The following is a 20,824-nucleotide window of genomic DNA, read 5'->3' on the forward strand; positions in this document are numbered from 1 at the left end:
GATTAAATGAGTAAGAGTGAAAGAGTCTGCTCAGTTTATGGTGAGAAGGCAGGGTTAATGGGGTTGAAGGATATGGTGAGTAGGTGGGGTTGGGGAAGCAATTGAAATATAAACAACTAGCTCAGCAGCAAGCAACAGTGACCATCATCATTAGTTTTATTCTTTTGATTTACAGTAATACTGCTTGAATATAAAAAGTAATTTTATTCCAAAATGTGAACTATTTAAGGTATTCTAAATACATAATTACCTATGTAAATGTATCCATTCTCTTAAGGATGCAAAATACTATAAGAGGTGTCACAGCCTTGACTCAGTTGTCACACTTTGGCCTCTGAGTCAGAAGGTCAGGGGTTCAAGACCCACTCCAGAGACTTGAGCACATAATCTAGGCTGACACTTCAGTGCAGTACTGAGGGAGTGCTGCACTGTTGGAGGTGCCGTCTTTCGGATGAGATATTAAACCGAGGCCTCGCCTACTCTCTCAGGTGGACGTAAAAGATTCCTTTGTACTATTCGTAGAAGAACAGGGGAGTTCTCCCTGGTGCCCTGCCCAATATTTAACCCCAACCAACATCACTAAAACAGATTATCTGGTCATTATCTCACTGCTGTTTGTGGGAGCTTGCTGGGCAAAAATTGCCACGTTTCTTGCACTTCAAAAGTACTTTATTAGTTGTACTTTGGGAGGTCCTGAGGTCGTGAAAGGCACTTTATAAATAGAAGTTCTTTCTTTTTACACTAAAAAAAGCTTTCAAAAATGTTTTAAATTAATTTAATACAAATGATCATTCAGGGTCCCCACAAAATCTGGTCGATAGACAATATGCCATGTTTATTCAGGGTCCCTCAATGAGCCTGTTCAGCAGGGAATATGCTGCAGTATTTACTTGGGTTCCCTCACAGAATGTGGTAAGCAGCGAATTGGCAGTACTTAAAGCCACAGGTGCAATGGGCCAAATGGCCTCCTTCTGTTCTGTAATTTATATGATTCTGTACTCATTTAACCATGTTGCATTCTCTCAGGAAGTAATGCTTATTTGAATATGGAAACTTACATAGGGAGATAGAGCCTCATTATGAATTGGGTGCAGAAAGTTGCGTTGTTCAACTCCCTGACAGGACCATACTGATTATTTATAAAAAACAAATACAACACCCACTGCGCTTACCGTCTTCCATAGTTTCTACAATGACAGAATGTGAGGTCCTACTGGCACCAAGTTGGGAGTAAGCAACAACGTAAAAGGTGTAATTAGTGTTTGGTTGCAAATCTTTCACTTGAAGTTCTGTCGTGTCATTATTCACTGCAAACTGGTATTCAACATTGTTTGTACCTGCAGAAAAAGATCATGTAACTAGGAGCTGAGCTGATCAAGATGAAGAACAAATACTATAACACAAATAAGCTGTACTATTGATTTGCATTTGAACTGCTCGACAGGGTCAGGTTGAGATTTAATTTAGCACGAACCCTGTGAAATATATAAACCTTACATAGAGTCAAAGAGAACGTTAAGCATACTGAACAGCGGTGGGAGGATACTGGGAAGGGGATTCTATGGAAGTCTTCATTACATGCCACTTAGTTGATCTAATTTTTCAGCATATGTACCCGTTTCTACCCTGTTGATGATTAACATATCATGACACTACCAATGCTCCTAAAGATTTTTTAATTTTCCAAAAGACATCATTTTTCTCTCTCAACGTTTCCTTTCAATTGCATTGACACTGTTTACATTTAAAGATTTCAACCTGTCGCTTCATGGCATTGTTAAAGTTATCACACATAATCAGGTTTTTTGGTTTCAATAAATTAAAACTATCAAACCTGCAGAAGCTAACCGTATGGCAGACATTAAAATGATCAGCTTTCTTATGATTCCTATAGCACTACGTGTTTTGAATTCCAGAACAGCTACAGCAAACAGACTGCTGCAATAATATTGATATGTATGGCATTTGCATATTGTTAACTGGACACTAGATGGCCCTTGATGTGAGTAAGCACATTGCACCAATTACACTTCCCTTGTACTTTTGTTATTCTTTGACGGGAATATTCTAGAGAGTCTGGAAATAAAAGTAGTTAGTTACTACCGCACCAAACTGAGTATTTATTCGGACATAACAAATATGATCTATTGAAAGCACCACTTAAGTTTAAATGATGGGGCTACTTTTGTAGATAGTCCCAAAGTTTTAAAACTTTTGTTGTATTTTCTTCTCCTGGCATCTAAGAATTTCCCATCAGCATGACTCGGACCACAAACGGGCAACTGAAATATTCAACTACAGATCTATCTGGCTATTTAGAGATACTAACAGCATCTTGGGCCTGACCACCGACCTGAAAAGTTACTATATACCTCGTAGGTTTGCACCAGCAACCTTCAAAATCACCCAGAAGAGCATTTTTGAAGCACTGCTTGTTGGCTGGCTCCAGAAAAGTTAGCTCTAATCTGCGCTGTTTTATGCATGGAGGCATTTGTTCACAAACACAAAACAAATTTTGAACACCTACCCACTGCCTTTTGATAGTGAAGGGAGAATCCAATAATCTGCTCACTGTTGTATTCTGGGCGCTCCCAGGACACCAGTACTGCAGTACTTGATAAAGGAGTGGCAGACACGCTTTTGGGAGCACTGGGCAAACCCTCTCGAACTGTCACAGCAAGTTTGGCTGTAGTGCACGCCATTCCAAGGCTGTTCTCCGCAATACACTGGTAGTAAGCAGCATCCTCCAGTCCAATCTGATTAATCACTAAACTACCACTATTCTGGATCTTCACGCGGCCATTAGACAAGATGTCCTCTCCATTTTTCAGCCAGCGAATTCCAGGGGCAGGTTCACCATCGGCTTTACAGACAAATCTGGCAGTGCTTGCTCGAATGCGGGAGATTGTCTCAGGAAATTGTGTGATCATTGGTGGGGCTGGAAAAGAAGAATGGAATTTCAGAAACTTCTATTTTCAAACTTTTGTGTTTGAAATGTCAGACAGAACTGTCAATGTGCTATCCTAGATCCACAAAAATGATCCTTCCGTATAAAATTTCTAATGCCAAAAAAAACAGAATTGAATCAAAATTTTATCTAATGTACAGAATCATTGAAGAAAATGGGCTGCTTACGTTGTTAAAGAAAATGTGATTGTAGTTTTCAGTGACATTTATTATAGCAATCAGTCTAGTTCTTGCACACAAGTTCAATATTACAATTCATTTTTATAACTTCCCATTCTGTTACAGATACAGCCTATTTTGAATACTGATGCTGTGTTTAAAAGAAAACTGTTACATGTACGTGCAACTCACATGCACTTGAATATGGGCTGCCATTGCTTCTGCATTTCATACAATTGAAACTGTACATCACAATAAATATTCTAGCATACAAGTGTAAACATATATGCACCTAGCACTCGCAGCTCGGCAGCAGCAGTGGCAAACTGCCGGGTCCGGGGTTTATTGGCACGGCAGACATACACACCAGAGTGGTATGGTTGCGTGTGAGAAATCATAAGGTTTGTCCGTCCAACTACGATGACATCTGTAGCAATGGGTTTACCATCTGCACATAAAGCAAAAAGTGAAAAATATCAGTTACATAAAAAGGAGCAGTTCATTGAACAGCTTACTTTGGAGCAAACTCCAGCAACAGCCAATAGTAGTCAATGTACTCACTGTCCCCTATCTCCAAAAATCTGAGACTCAATCAGGGCTGACTGAGGTATTAAACCAGTTGGTGTATATTACAATTCTGTCATTTTCAATTGAAAAATACTACAAAAAGTACCAGTTACCCCAGAAATCCCCTGCTTACTGTTGGTAACTGAAGATAGACAAAGTTTTTCACTGCACTCACTTCGAGAATAAAAAGCTGAAATCTGAAGATTAATTTATGGTAATAATACTTATGTTTATACAGTGCCTCATCATGTCATCAAAAGGTTACATAATATTTCACACAAATTATTACTTTTGGACTGCAGTAACAGTTACGTAGGCAATGAAAAACATTGGTGAAAACTTCTGTAACACTGTCATGATTCTCCAATACTGAGCACAACATCAAATAACTTAATCTTAAGGTACAAGTTTTGTTTATTTATGTATGTATATATATTCCACCTTTAACTTTACAAAAGAATTTTTGTAACCTTAGACTGCCAGTAGATCAAAGGAATCTCCAGTCTCCCTGGACTGACAATTTTGAAAAGCTTTCAGATCACAAATTGTGACCCGATAATATTGGGAGATTTTTTGCATTGAGAATGAGTTGAAATATTTCAAAAGATGGTTGGTTTAGGGAATACAGAATTCCTCAGAGTTGCCAGCAGACTCAAGAGATCCAATCAGAAATTACTAGTACTTATGCAGGTCTATTTGTAGAAGATATCCTGACTCAGGCCAGTTGCAAAAGGGAAACCATAAAACCTACACTTGCATCTCAGTTCTGTGTGCATTCAAATAATACACAGAATACAATGCAGAGTGCTCTTGTTGCATACATTGCAGTGAGCACCAGTACCTCCAAAACTTATTTGTATTTGTGTATGATTCTCCACAAATCAGTATGGTATGCACACCAGGTTCTGAAAAATATTAACCCTCAGCATGACACAAACACATTTACTCCTCTGGGCACGCTCTCCTTTTTAGGGGTTACTGAGAAGTACACACAGTTATCAGCAGCCCTTCCACACGTGACATTATTTTATAAGTCAGGAACTGACTTGGTAATGCCTTTTGCACAATCAGGTCAACCTTCAGTGTCTGGACTTTCGATTGGCTGAAAAAAGGCTTTGCAGCTGGCCTTCAACCAATGAAACTTAATTACGTTAAAAGATATTTCTCCGTGCAAAATGGACGATGGGTGCACAAAGAAATGTTCCAGATCTGAGGCAAAACATAAATCTATCCAGTACTAAGTAATGTCCAGTTTCTGCCACTGGAGGTCCCAAGAGAGCACTATAATTACTCCAGCACTCTCCTCTGGCAAAAATTCAGAACTGCAACATTACATTTATAAATTACTACACATTTTCTGCCGAGTATTTGTGTGCAACTGAAAGTGATCACTTTGTTTCATCTTGTGTAGTTTGCCCATTATTCTAAGTACCATTCTCATTCCAGTTAAAGGTTTTCTTTTTTTCCTATAACCTCAACCATATCTTGAGTATTCTGTATTTGTTGACTTGGGACAATAATACAATTGTTTTTGGTTCCCAGAAAGCATGTCAATAATTGAAGGGGCTTCTTGGCAGTGTCAACATTTGCAAGTGGGTCGCTAACATAGAAAAGTTTGGAACTCACAGCTCTTTATAATTCCACTCAAAGTATGACACACTTCAGCTCTTGTAAGAACTAACATAACATTGCAGACAGGTTAATGTCAGCTTCACAAAAGATTTGAACAGGTTGATAAAAGGGTCCATAGAAGATTCTAGCTCAATCTTTAAGGAATACAAATTTGCATTAATAAAGCGTCTTTCACATCTTCAGGATGTTTCACAGCCAATAAATTACTTTGGAAGTATAGACTCTTGTTATGTAGGCAAACACAGCAGTTAATTTGCACATAGTAAGGTCTAACAAATAGCAATTAGATAAATGATCAATTAATCTGTTTCGGCGGTGTTATCTGAGGGATAAATGTTGACCAGGGCACCAGGAAAATTACCCCCCTCTTCGTCCACCTGAACAGGTGATTGGGACTTTGGTTTATTCTCTCATCCAAAAGACAGTCTCCCAGACAATGCAGCAACCCTCAGTGTTGTATTAAAGTGTCAGCCTAGATTATATGCTCAAATCCTACAATAGGGCTTGCACCTATGACCTTCTGACTCAGAGGCACGATTGCTACTACTGAGCCAAACTGACAGTACAGTATACTTTTTCACTCTTGCTTCTGATGGAGAATGTTGGTACACTGCCATTCTGCATTTAAAAACAGTAAATAAAGTTCTTAGAAATTCAGATGGTTATTTTCATTATTAATGATTTTTATAGTAAACTGGTCTGAATGAAACGTACAGCACAACCACAAATCAGTCAGTACATTATATCCAAATATCCATTTTCATTCTTGTATCTAATTGCTATGTTAGATCTTACTATGTGCAAATTAACTGCTGTGTTTGCCTACATAACAAGAGTCTATACATCCAAAGTAATTTATTGGCTGTGAAACATCCTGAAGATGTGAAAGACGCTTTATTAATGCAAATTTGTATTCCTTAAAGATTGAGCTAGAATCTTCTATGGATCTTTTTAATCAACCTGTTCAGATCTTTTGTGAAGCTGATATTAACCTGTCTGATGGGAGTGGGATAGGCAGAAAAGGAAAAAAAAACAAATCTTTAACTGGAATGGGAATGGTAAAGTAAGGTGATAGGTTGTGGAAATCAAAAATGTTGAGATAGAAATGGTGCCTGTCCCTCCTCTTGTTGCGACTAATTGTACTGCTCTATTATTAAACACAGTTGTCTTAAGTAATGCCTCAACTCGCATCATGAGCTGACTTTGTTCCTGTTGAAGTTTCACTAACTCACCCTGCCGAATCCAAGAAACAAATGGTGTTGGATTAGTATATGCCATGCACTCCATAATGGCAGTCTGGCCAGCTATAACAGTCACATTCTTTGGGTGGGCAATGATGACCACATCTGCAGGTATTGATTTAAATCCTAAAAAGAAAAGAGAGTTAGATACAAACAAAAAAAACACAAATTTTCTTCTTCAAATTTATTGTCCTTTAGCCAAAACAAATTAAGACCTTAATTAATTGATTTACATGCAACGATCCTGCCTCTTCCAAAATGTAGACAAAAATGCATCAGCAGCACTTCTATCAAAAACTCACACATTGTGCTTCAATACATGCATCACTAGCATCAGAAATATTTAAACCTGCTCTGCATTCTTGCAAGCATCATTCAGATACTTAATCCCCATGTGTCATCACAAGTATCAATTCTGTCCTCCCAAGCACCACTTGCAAATACTTAAACTTGCTCTAACGCTACAAAAAACACTTGCACTAATTATGTAAATATGCGCTACATCTCTGCAAGCATCAACTACAAGAAATACTTTGCAGGTACCACTAAACCATCACAAAAATACTAATCTTTAACTGGCAAATTAAGCAGCAATTCCACTTGACTGTCAAAATGAGAAATTGCCATTTTCTGATGCTAGCTGATTTATAGAATCAGTATCATCACTTTGATTCTTTCAACAGAGCTTTCTGAAGGAATAAACCTTATGAGAAAAATCATCAGATCTTGCAGTTTGGTCCAGTTATTCTCCTATTCCGTGACCCGTTACTACAGCGAAATGGAATGCTGAAAGCAATCCACACCCGTCCCCTCTCTCCCAGCAAAAGAGGCAGAAAAATGCTTTTTGATCTGCAAGGGATTTAGTGTTTATTTTTGCTGTGCAGTGCAATCATTCTTCCCAATATAGTTCCTGGAAGACTACTTTCCTTTAAGCAGCCGACAATTTTAGAATTGTACATATGCGCATAAGCTATTAGCATTATGCACCTCACTTCCTTCAAACTATCACAGCATATTAATGAACGCTATAATTCTCAACTATTATGCTACGAGAGACCAGAGCATGCAGCTCTTATCAATTAGATGTAATTAATGTTTTTACTTCACCAAATTTCCACAATACTCCCTAAAATATTTCCTGAGAAATACCATACTGTATTGAAGAGTGTGTTCCAAGTGTTAGACAAATGCGAACTGTCCTCTAAAGTATTTAATTATACGCTTTTTGTGTTCTACAACACGTGACACCGAACAAACGACTCGCTCTACTCACTAGCTTAATTTCTTAACGATCAATGATTACAGTTATCACAGCTTTCAGTGTAAATACCCGATTGCATGGTAAATACAGCTTTCAGTGCAAATGGACTAGAACATTACAAAAAGATCTTTCAGCGTAACTACATTAATGCACTATAACTAAAGCAGAATGAGATAATACATTAACACGTATAATCAAGTTGTAGTTTAACGGCACTACTGCCTGGAAACCACAATATTCAGTGTAAATCCACTAGAATGTTATAAATGCAGTTTTCTGTGTAAAGCCACTGAAATATGCAACAAAATTTTCAATACAAATACAGCTCTGCACTAAATTGATCCGAACATATGAAAAATGACAGACAGGAAAGGACCTACTGGTCCATCCACCTTGTGCCATACAATTGTGATGCCTTGTGCAAGGACAGAGGGGGTCAAAGGTTGGTTTTTTTTGGTGGGGGTGGGGGGGTGGTGATGGCAGATTTGATAGGCACTTTCCCCTTCCCTGAGGAGAGGGAACCCTTACAATATCAGCTAACATGGGGGCCAAGAAGAGAAGTTGAGTGGTCAGTTTAGTGGAAATATGGTCGAGAGAGCAGAAGGTGGGTCTCATAGACAAGATGAGCTCGGTGTCAGCATGAGAGGAGATAGGAGAGAAACTAGAGAAAGATACAAGATCAGGGCAAGGGCAGGCAAGGGGAAGGGAGGGATGCGGCAGAGGCAGCTGAATGGTTGGTCTCAATCTTAGTGACAAAGAAGTCGATGAGCTCCTCGCACTGTGGGGCTGGGAGGGTGGAGGCGGCAGGAGAGAGGTGTTCAAGAGACGGTTGGTAGTGGAGAAAAGACGAGGGTTATCTTTGCATTCCAGGATGATCCTGAAGTAGTGAGTAGTTTTAAACAGAGGAGAGTAGGACCCAACAGTGCTTAATGTGGTCCAACCAGAGCTAGCGATGAATGGCTAAACCAGTTGGTGTTAATTGTATCCATGTGATTTATCAATTAGTGTTAATTGTATTCAGATGGTGAGTTTCAATTGGGAATTGTCTTGGATCCATTTATAAAAGAGCACTGATCTAGGGTGTGGTGAGGGTGTAATGTCGATCTCTGTGAATAAAGGTTTGGAAGCAACTGAAGACCAGGCTATAGTATTCTATCCTTCACCACCGGGCTATCCAGTTTAATAGTTGTGCGCCATAAACGTTCAAATCTGCGTCCCTTGTACTTAAGGGATCAAAGAAACAGAGTAACCATTTCTTATGAACTGTTTCGTTAAGCCAAGGCAAATTTGACTAGTCACAGTATGTTTAGGTGAGAAGTATTTAATGTCATAACGAGCATCAGCCCAGTTGGACCACGCACACTGTGCTGAGTGTAAAATTTCTATTTGTGCATTAACCTTTGTGTTCTCTTTGTTTTTGACGCTATATGGCCACCTGGTCAGTGCTAAATTGGTCATTAGTATATAACCCAAAGACCATAGTTTTTCTTTTGAATGCTCACCCTGAAAACAACATCCTGGTATTATATTCCTGGAGATTCATCACCTGGTGCTGACCAGTGCTAATAACCTTAGGTATTGAGAAAAGGTCAGATTAATTAACAAAATGATCAGTACACCATCTGATCTAACTCATTCATGGCTGGAAACTCTGACCCAAATATTTGGGCCTTAGCTGGGGAATAATAAAGTGGCACAATAGCACAAGTTTCAAGGCTTTATACAACTGTCCATCAGCAACGTCATATTTTCCTGTATCGAGTTACATCGAGTCAACAGCACAGAAACAGGCCACTCGGCCCAAATGGTCTATGCCGGTGTTTATGCTCCACAGGAGCCTCCTCCCACTCCTCTTCATCTAATCCTATCAGCATACCCTTCTATTCCTTTCTCCCACATGTGCTTATCTAGCTTCCCCTTAAATGCATCTATGCTTTTTGCCTCAACTACTCCTTGTGGCAGCACATTCCACATTCTTACTTCTCTTTGGGTAAAGAAGTATCCCCTGAATTCCCTATTGGATTTATTAGTGACTATCTTAATGACCTCTAATTTTTAACTCCCCCACAAGTGGAAACTTTTTCTCTACGTCTACCCTATCAAACCCTTTCATTATCTTAAAGATCTATATTAGGTCAGCCCTCAGCCTTTTTTCTAGAGAAAAAAGACACAGCCTGTTCAGCTTTTCTGATAATTATATCTTCTCACTTCTGGTATCATCCCTGTGAATCTTTTTTGCATCTTCTCTAATGCCTCCATATCCTTTTTATAATATGGAGACCAGAACTGTGCACAATATTCCAAGTGTGGTCTAACCATGGTTCTAAACAAGTTTAATATAACTTCACTGCTTTTCAATTCTATCCTTCTAGAAAGGAACCCCAGTGCTTGGTTTGCCTTTTTATGGCCTTATTAACTTAAGTTGTTACTTTTAGTGATGTGTGTATCTGCACCCTTAGATCTTTTTGGTCTTCTACCCCATTTAGACTCTTATTAAACAAGCAGTATGTGGCTTCCTTATTCTTCCTACCAAAATGCACCACCTCACACTTATCTATATTAAAATTAATTTGCCAATTACACACCCATTCTCCAAGTTTATTAATGTCTTCTTGCATTTTGATGCATTCTTCCTTTGTATTAACTACACCCCCCCCCTCCCAATTTGGTGTCGTGAGCAAATTTTGAAATAGTGTTTCCGATTCCAGAGTCCAAAATCATTAATACAAATTGCGAACAGCAGTGGTCCCAGCATCGATCCTTGTGGAACACCATTTCCCATCTTTTGCCAGACTGAGTAGCTACTTTCGGTTTTCTGTTTCGTAGCAAGTTTGCTATCCATTCTGCTACCTGTCCCCTGACTCCACATGTTCTGACCTTGGTCATGAATGTATAATGCGGTATTTTATTGAAGGCCTTTTGAAAATCCAGATGGATTACATCTACTGCATTACCCTTGTCTACTCTTTGTTATTTTTCAAAGAATTCAATAAGGTTGGTCAAGCATGACTTTCCCTTCTGAAATCTGTGCTGAATACTCTTTATTATATTTACATACTCAGCCCTTGGCTTCTCCAGAATTTAACGAGCTACTGTGTGTGAAGGATATGGAACAAACAGTTTATTCCATTACCATAATCTGTTTTCTTATTTCTAATAGGCTGTGAATATTACACATTTATACATGCTGTTTATGCTCAGCAGTCAACAACACTGTAGCCCAGTGAGAGTTTACTAATTATGCCAAATTGCCAATAATTAAAATGCAAGTTTAGTACTGTGTTATCAACCAATATCAACAGCCAATTATTCTAATAATGGAAAGCATCCAATAAAAAATGGCCTACTTCCAATAAAAATAGGAGATCTGTTAACTGCATATAAAGACAAGAGTTTTTTTTTGTGCTGTATTGTGCAGCCCGAGATTATTGGTGGGGAACCTTGCTTTCCTACCTCTCCCTCATTCTCTCCGTCTTGTCTTTTTTCTAGTTCTTTTTTTCATTGCTTCCTGCTCTTTCCCTTGTCTAATATCTATTTAGTTCTTCAATATTTAACTCTTTCCTCTGGCATCTTAGCTCACATCTTGTTTGCTGGTCACATGAGAAACAGAGGTGATAGGATATTGCTATTTTTCAGGAAAGGCTAGGACTGAGATTGGGGCCTATTACTTCCACGAAGGCTTCCTGCTGCCAGCCTGGTTATAAACACAACTACGTACTTAGCCACAATATCAGTGCCCATATTAAAAACATAGTGCAGTCTATTATTAAATGCACAAGAATAAAACTCCTTATATTAGGCAAGTACAATTTTTCTCTGACTTTTGTCAACAATTTCACACCTTCAACAGAAGCATTTCACAATTGGGCTGCAGCCAGATAATGAACAATATAGATTGTATTGTTTTTCAAGGATGAAAATGATACATTTCTATGTCCATGTAGCTAAATTAGTGGTATTACTTGAAGCACTGAGAGATAAAGATAACTATTATTTAAAGTGACAACTTAATCATTCACTTGCAAGATGTTTTGTTCATTTGTTCTTCGGATTTGTGTGAAGTTGGCAAGCCATTTACTGCCCATCCCTAGTTACTCATGGGCAGTAAGAGTCAACCATGTAGTGTGGTACTGGAGCCATGCAAAGACCAGACCAGGTAGGGGTGGCAGGTTCCTTTTCCTGAGGGCTATTAATGAATTATTTGGGTTTTTACAACAATCCAGCAGCTTTCATGGGACATGTTTCTTCACAGTCTACAGTGAATAGGATTTTTGGGGAGATGACATGCCATAGGTTGGTGTTGGAGTTGTGAATAGTGAAGTGCACATTCTAAGCTCACACAATGTAAGTGTGTTACAAGTGGCAGAACGATGCGCGGTATGGACAACAGTCAACATGCCACCCAGTTGCCCCATTATGGCACTTAGTTCACCAACGCGAAAGGAGAACACGAAGGGAGAGTAGTAGCACAAGAATAGCAGACTGGAGACAATAGTGTCAACAGGACATTGCAGACACAAACAACAGACTCCAACTCTCACTATAGGCAATGCCATGGGAGATTAACTAGTTAGTACAGAAAATAAATGTGGGTATTTGTTTAAAGAAGTTATAAACATTCAGGAATAGACCTTTTCAACAAATCCGTCATCTAGCTTTGTACATAACTGTCATTAATGGATAATATCCTTCCTATTTAATTTCATTTTACTTGCCAGAAACATGTAATTAGATCTACTGCAGACAAAGAGGCATTTTGGGTGAATTCCCAATGGAGTCCATAAACTAGATAATCTAGTCTACTGATCAATGACAATACTTAGACTGCATTCAATTACATGCTGGTTCTAAAATTTGTTCAGGAAAATTAGCATAGCTACAGACCACTGTTTCACTTTAAAAAAAAACACACACAAACAAAGCTACAATATTTTAATCATTCATGTTGTTCTGAGACCACGTGCCAATTATGAATGTAAATTTACATAAAATTTAATTATATAAAATGTGGAAAGGCACTAATGGATCTGAAAAATAGCACATGGCATTTGACAGGGTTGACTAGTATGGTATCCATCATAACACAAGTTTAAGGGATGTATTTCTTTTAATTATTTTCACATTGTATATTGCTTTAGAAGTACTGGGCACAGGTTTCTAAAAACATATATGTTTACTTCGGTGATTTCAGTCTAACATTTGGGATTTTTTTTTTATTCGTTCACGGGATGTGGGCGTCGCTGGCGAGGCCAGCATATATTGCCCATCCCTAATTGCCCTCGAGAAGGTGGTGGTGAGCCGCCTTCTTGAACCGCTGCAGTCCGTGTGGTGACGGTTCTCTCACAGTGCCGTTAGGAAGGGAGTTCCAGGATTTTGACCCAGCGACAATGAAGGAACGGCGATATATTTCCAAGTCGGGATGGTGTGTGACTTGGAGGGGAACGTGCAGGTGGTGTTGTTCCCATGTGCCTGCTACTCTTGTCCTTCTAGGTGGTAGAGGTCGCGGGTTTGGGAGGTGCTGTCGAAGAAGCCTTGGCGAGTTGCTGCAGTGCATCCTGTGGATGGTACACACTGCAGCCACAGTGCACCGGTGGTGAAGGGAGTGAATGTTTAGGGTGGTGGATGGGGTGCCAATCAAGCAGGCTGCTTTATCTTGGATGGTGTCGAGCTTCTTGAGTGTTGTTGGAGCTGCACTCATCCAAGCAAGTGGAGAGTATTCCATCACACTCCTGACTTGTGCCTTGTAGATGGTGGAAAGGCTTTGGGGAGTCAGGAGGTGAGTCACTCGCCGCAGAATACCCAGCCTCTGACCTGCTCTCGTAGCCACAGTATTTATATGGCTGGTCCAGTTAAGTTTCTGGTCAATGGTGACCCCCAGGATGTTGATGGTGGGGGATTCGGCGATGGTAATGCCGTTGAATGTCAAGGGGAGGTGGTTAGACTCTCTCTTGTTGGAGATGGTCATTGCCTGGCACTTATCTGGCGCGAATGTTACTTGCCACTTATGAGCCCAAGCCTGGATGTTGTCCAGGTCTTGCTGCATGCGGGCTCGGACTGCTTCATTATTTGAGGGGTTGCGAATGGAACTGCGAATGGGATTTATACTTATTTGGCTTAGAACTGATTTTGGTTTAATTTGTTATGAGAGTGCCATGAAAGTAGATTCTGCTCGCAGAGATACACCGCCTTTGTTTCTCTCATAGTCTCTAGAGAGGACAGTCTGGAACAGCGAGAGAAAAAGTGAGAAATAGCAAGATCTCGGTCTCTAAACAGCCAGGAAAGCTAAGACAGGAACATACAGACTATAAAAGAAAAGGTTAGTGATGGTTAGTTCAGAGAATGTTAACTTGTAAGTGAGTTTGGCCCATAATAGGAGCAAAGTTGCATTGTTTTTTTTTAAAAAGGAGGGGTAGTAAATATATTCAGCTCACTGGAAAACTGTAGTCTGTTCATTCATATATTTCATGTAAAATAAACCAGCATGTTCATTTACAATCGACCTCAGCTCACTAGAATGCTCTTCAGTCTGCCTTCCAAAAAGACAGTAGAATGCACATGATGGCACATATGTGATCAGAGTATCCAATACACACATGGGATCTTTAGTTAAAATTCCCGGATCATGCTATCATTTAACTAGATATTGGGCAGTAAAGGTGCTCTCCAGATTGTAGGTAATGCAAGGTCCTCTTACAGGAGTGATTGGTGGTGCTAAACCCAAGAGAATATTTACTATGGACCACGAAGCTTGTAACAGCCTGTGGCCATTACGATAAAGATGCACTCCATCATTCATCATGTGGACGTCAACAAATATCCTTGTATGCATATGTCTTCATATATATTACCCGATTAAGTCATCAAGAACAACATGCTTCACGGAATTTGTGAATATGATTTCTTTTAACAAGTTTTAAAAAAATTTCAAGTATGACAGCAGGCTAGAAAAGAAAATTTGCGGTCACCTGAGCTTCCCTTTTTAATTGAGCCAGTAAGACTTCTCACCAACATTTCTGGACCAGTCTTTTGAAATTTAAATAAGAGAACCTTAACATTCATTTCAAATGTTACAGGCTGAAAAAAAAAGAAGCATTTTGGGCTGGGCCTCAAACATGCATTAATATGCTGTGTCTAGGTTGTATGGTCTTCTAATGTCACACATCAGCTTCAGCAGCTCAGATTTGTTACAAGAAGCTAACTTCTCAGTTTTGGTCACCAGTCCTAATATCTCCTTATGTGGCTCGGTGTCAAATGTTGTCTGATAACGTTCCTGTAAAGCGCCTTGGGACATTTTACTAGGTTAAAGGCGCTATATAAATGCAAATTATTGTTGTTGTCATATCCTACTGTAGTATCAAGAAGTTAACTAACAATTCAGCAAAGGAAGGATGGCAATTTGACTAATTTGTGATTTAACCTGGCATTGATGGCTATGGTATTGACAGTGAAGATGTATTTATGCACACAGTTAATAATTTTACAAAACTATGCACAAATATTCAAACTTTTCAGGCCAAAATATTCTCTCATTGATGTAAGGAGCTTCTGCTCTGAATTTCTTCCAGATAACAAGAGAATGATTCAATTTCACAAGTTAAACTATTTGCTTCGATACCTAACTGGGAACTAGATAATGTTGATGTAATTGAGAATTTGCAACATTCACAAATGGTTTCCATGAGCTCTGATAAAGAAGGAAGGAACCAAAGTGCTTTGCTTTTAGAATACGGTCGCTGCTGTTACATAGACAAAAATGGCATAGCAAAATACCACAAACAGTTAAAGAGATATATGGCCAGTTACTTTTTTTTTTTAAGTGGCTCTGGAAAACTCCCATTTCTTCTTTGAATAGTGTCATAGGATGTTGAACATCCGCTTATACAGGTAGATGGGACCTCGGTTTAACATCTCATCCAAAAGATGGCACCTCCAATAATGCAGTGCTCCCTTAATACCACAGTGAAGTATCAGCCTAGATGATGTGCTCATGTCCTTTGAGTTCAGGGTTACTGCTCTTGATCTAGTTACTTCTTCTGGAAGGTACATGTTAAAATTTGGTAAGAACGGGATTAGGCTTGGCTATGATGTTATACACGATCAAACAGCCTGGCAACACTCACACAAAGTGTCTAGGCTCACACAAAGAAGAGCCACATGGGAGATACAGGAGGGCTACTGGCACCGACTGAACTGAACTAAGTAGTGGTGTGTTCGGGAGAGGAAGGGAGAAAATGTTTCTGGAGGTTGTAATAGGAAAAGAAAGACTGCGGGAGGCAAGGAGTACAATATTTTTGAGGTATTCAGAAAGAATGAATTAGAAGACAAAGCAATGAGTCTCGTTGCAACACAGTGAGGATGCATGGAGGAAGAGTAGCATGAAGTGTGTATTTAAAATTCAGGAGGAACATCAAGGAATAGTTCAGAACAGCAATGAGCGTAGCAAAATGATTTTTAAAAAAAGACACAAAAATTGTGTCAGAGCAAAAAGTTAGAATCATAGAATGGTTACAGCACATAAGGAGGCCATTCGGCCTGTCAAGTCCGTGCCGACTCTCTGCAAGAGCAATCCAGCTAGTCCCACTCCCCCGGCCTATCCCCGTAGCCCTGCAAATTTTTTTCCTTCAAGTACTTATCCCATTCCCTTTTGAAAGCCACGATTAAATCTGCCTCCACCACCCCCTCAGGCAGTGCATTCCAGATCACAACCACTCGCTGTGTAAAAACGTTTTTCTCATGTCGCCTTTGGTTCTTTTGCCAATCACCTTAAATCTATGTCCTCTGGTTCTTGACCCCTCCGCCAGTGGGAACAGTTTCTCTTTATCTGCTCTATCTAAACCCTTCATGATTTTGAATACCTGTATCATATCTCCTCTCAACCTTCTCTGCTCTAAGGAGAACAACCCCAGCTTCTCCAGTCTATGCACATAACTGAAGTCCCTCATCCCTGGAATCATTCTAGTCAATTGCTTCTGCACCCTCTCCAAGGCCTTCACATCTTACCTAAAGTGTGGTGCCCAGAACTGGGCACAATACTCCAGTTATGGCCGGACTGGTGTGTTATGAAGGTACATCATAACCTCCTTGCTTTTGTACCTATGCCTCTATTTATAAATGATGTGGAGATGCTGGTGATGGACTGGGGTGGACAAATGTAAGGAATCTTACAACACCAGGTTATAGTCCAACAATTTTATTTTAAAATCACAAGCTTTCGGAGATTATCTCCTTCGTCAGGTGAGTGAGTGAGTGAAAGGTTCTCAAATCCAAGGCCGCCTTGGAGAACGCTTACCCGAAGATCGGTAGCTGAATGTCCTTGACTGCTAAAGTATTCCCCTTTGATTGGTGTGAGCGTGTCCCAGCCTAATATAAGATATGCGATTTGAGAACCTTTCACTCACTCACTCACCTGACGAAGGAGATAATCTGCGAAAGCTTGTGATTTTAAAATAAAATTGCTGGACTATAACCTGGTGTTGCAAGATTCCTTCTATTTATAAAGCCCAGGATCCCTTATGCTTTTTAAACCGCTTTCTCAACCTGCCCTGCCACCTTCAACGATTTGTGCACATATACCCCCAGATGATGACTACATCAGAGAAAAGGATCATCTACTTACAACAGGATTTTTCTTATACCCTATCCAGGATATCATTTTTATTGTTCAGTTTTTCAGCACAAGGGCTTTGTAATTATATGCTGGTGGCAGTACTTCTTTGCAGTCAGCCCCTCTGAACATCCAAAGGCCTCCCCAGAAATAGATTGGATATCTGTGGTGCTGGCAGAGGACAGTCAAGGTCAAAGTATTTGAGAATGGACTGGATCACTGGGTTGCATAGGTTACGAATGATCTGATTAAGCCTGAAATAGTGGCAGGGAAGTGAGATACTAATCAGTGGCATGGGTACAGAGTTTACGGTGGGAGTGAAAGACAGTGGTTTTGTTCTTGCCGATGTTTAGCTGGTGGAAATTGCAGCTCATTCAAGATTGGAGGTCGGACAACAGAGTCATCCCCAGCGCCCACCTGCACCATTCGGCCAGAAATTCTAGCACCCAAAAGTTGTTTCCCTGCCCTGGACCACACCAGTGGGGCAAGTTTCCACCTATCCGGAAGCTGATACATCTCAACTCCAGAAATACAGCAGGTCCTGGTTGTGCCAGGTTATCGGGAACTCCCTGCCCCTGGCTCCATCCTCTTGACATTTGCCTTTTAAGGATTGGGCAGGCGTTCCACCCATTACGAGGCACGATGGAAACTCCCGGAAACAATGGAGACCCAGTGCAACCAGGTCTCTTCCACGTTCTCATAGATTCCGCCAGGGAGTTACAGCAGGACAGCGGCGGAACCCCAGTGGATTTCCGGGCCCTATACAGTTTATCTTATTAAAGGAAAGGGTGTAGGGCAGAGAAAGTACACTCTCACTCTCTAAGTAATACTCAGAGGCTTTAAAAGTCTAGCAGGTAGAAGACATTCTTGTCAATAGTTTTTTTTCTCTCCTCAACCAGCTATCTCTGCTCAGTGGGGAGCCACTCAGTTGATAAAACAGCTCCATGGTGAATCCTACACAGTGGCATCTGGATCAATCTTGCATGCAGATCAGATGACATCACCACCTGGCAAAATTCAGTACCAGCTCCGCACAATGACAAAAGAAGAAATAGGAATAGTAGAATGGTATTACTGGTGTTTACAAAGGATAAATAACATTTTTACACCACTGATACAGCAGGATAGTTCCTCCAATTTAAGTGGAACAAATATAATACTGCAGGCTAGGGAAGATTGCCAGTTGGATTCTAAATCAGTAAGACATAAAGCAGAATACTTGAAATCTAACCTGGGAGGCAATGTATGAAGAAATAAATCATGATTTGGGAGGGCCGATTCTGTCAATTGAAGTTTAGCAGAAATAAGGAAATAGAGAAATAGAGAAAAATGTTAATAGCATGATGGGGTATTTAGATTACAGATGATTAGAGGAAGATTGAATGAAGAGACTGACAATAAGTAGAACGCACGAGGTGGTATGTAGAGAGTTATATTGGTGTTATAGAATAAGAGCGAGCAGGGGGCTATACATGGAGCGTCTGAGGGATACAAGAGCCATGGAAAAAGCCTACATATCTTTTTCCTTCTTTCTCTCAAAAAGAATGGCCATTGGATTTTGAATGCTTACCTGCAATAAAACTGTTGTATGGGAGAAATGTCAACGAAAACTATAATTTAAAAAAAAATCAATGAAAGTGATTTTTTCTTATGAATTTTTGAATGTATACCATTTTAAGAAAGGATTTGGTGAAATAACACATTTTAAATCAGCTATTTTTAAAGAAAAACCATGCAGTAAGAATGGGAACTTGTAAATCTCGTTTAGCCATAAATTGCACAAACTAACAGCAGTTATTTTTGTTCTATTACACAGATGTCAATATATATTACCTAAGAATTTCCAGTCAATACCAGTTAAATGCATTAGCTAAACGTACACACGCTCAATCTTCCTGGCAATCCAGCAAAGTAGAAACATATTATTTATTTACCTTCACTTGTATTAGATTATTCGACAAACACTAGGTTTTTGTTTAAATGTTATATAACCTTAATTATGGGATTTTTTAAAAAGCTGCAAAAGAAACTACTAAAACAGCAGCTTACAGTTAGTATGGAGAAATTACTCTTGCAAGTCTATTATATATAAAAAAGGGTTTTCCTGGAAACTGCAAAACTGGAGAGAGAAGAGGATAATTTAAAATTTGGTCTGAAACTACACCCACTGCATTGATCAGGTAGCAGATAAGCTCCACAGCAATACTCTTAGCTGACATCAACTATCTTCCTTTGACCGTTTCCAACACAAAAATAAGGTTTTCTTATCTCCATGAAGAAACGCTTCAAATATGATTTTTTTTTAAAACCATGTACATTAGATTAAGACAACTGCCACGTGGAACAAATCTAAGAGCAGTGCTTTATAAAAGCATTAGCCCCTAGAATTTCCTCTCTTTTAATTTTACATGGTAAAATAGACTTTAAAATATAAATCTTAACTTGCTGATGATCCTACAGTGTTCAGTTCCATTCACAATTCTTCTGTTAATGAAGTAGTCCACACGTGCCTTCAGCAGGATCTGGTCAAGATAACATTCGTGCCACGTAAATGCTAGGCAATGAATCTCCAACATAAAAAGGCTCAACCACCATTCTCATTGATCTTCAAAATCATCATCATTGCCAAATCCCCCACCATCAACATCCTGGGGTCTACCATTACCCAGAAGTTTAACTGGACTAGCCATATCAACAACATGGTTACAAAAGCAGTGCACAGCCTGGGTACTTTGCAGCAAGTATCTCACCTCCTGACCCCTCAAAGCCTCTCCACCATCTACAATGCTCAAGTCAGGAATGTAATTCAATCGCCTGGTTGGGTGCAGTCGCAACAACACTCAAGAAGCTCAACACCATCCAGAACGCAGCTTGATCAGCTCCCCACCACTGGACCCAATTTCTACCCCTCCAGCACTGGCGCACTGTGGCTGCAGTTTGTACTATCTGCTGGATGCACTGCAGCAACTCGTCAAACTTATTTCAATAGCACCTCCAAGCCTGGCGACCTCTTCCACCAAGATGGACAATCACAGCACGAACATGGGAATACCATCAGCACCCAGTTCCCTTCACATCATACACTATCCTAACTTGGACAAATATCATCATTCTTTCATTGTCAAACTCCTGGAATTGCCCATGTAATACCATCCTGGGAACAACGTTAGCAAAAGCACTGCAGGGGTTTAACGAGACTGCTCACTACCACTTTCTCAGGGCAACTAGGTTGGGCAATACATGTGGCATTGCCAACGTTACCCACATCCCATAAACAAACAAATAATTGTAGAATTACACAGTATATGAAATTCATATACATCAAACTCTGCAATTCTGATTAGTGGAACCCATCTAAACTCTATTTTGTGATGCTTTAGCGATGAACATTTT

At 39.8% G+C, this 20,824-nt stretch overlaps 1 protein-coding gene across 1 annotated transcript in view; it reads right to left on the bottom strand.

The window, feature by feature from the left end:
* The window catches only part of igdcc4 (immunoglobulin superfamily, DCC subclass, member 4), a 128,835-nt gene that overhangs the window by 39,207 nt on the left and 68,804 nt on the right, over positions 1-20,824 (bottom strand). The window contains exons 5-8 of the mRNA XM_067971416.1: positions 6,558-6,692; positions 3,419-3,574; positions 2,528-2,938; positions 1,173-1,337 (exon numbers count right to left, since the gene is read on the bottom strand). Of these exons, the coding sequence (XP_067827517.1) occupies positions 1,173-1,337; positions 2,528-2,938; positions 3,419-3,574; positions 6,558-6,692 (867 nt within the window). The remainder of the gene's footprint in view (positions 1-1,172; positions 1,338-2,527; positions 2,939-3,418; positions 3,575-6,557; positions 6,693-20,824) is intronic.

This window comes from Heptranchias perlo, chromosome 34 (assembly GCF_035084215.1).
Source record: "Heptranchias perlo isolate sHepPer1 chromosome 34, sHepPer1.hap1, whole genome shotgun sequence".
Classification (NCBI taxonomy): Eukaryota; Metazoa; Chordata; class Chondrichthyes; order Hexanchiformes; family Hexanchidae; genus Heptranchias; species Heptranchias perlo.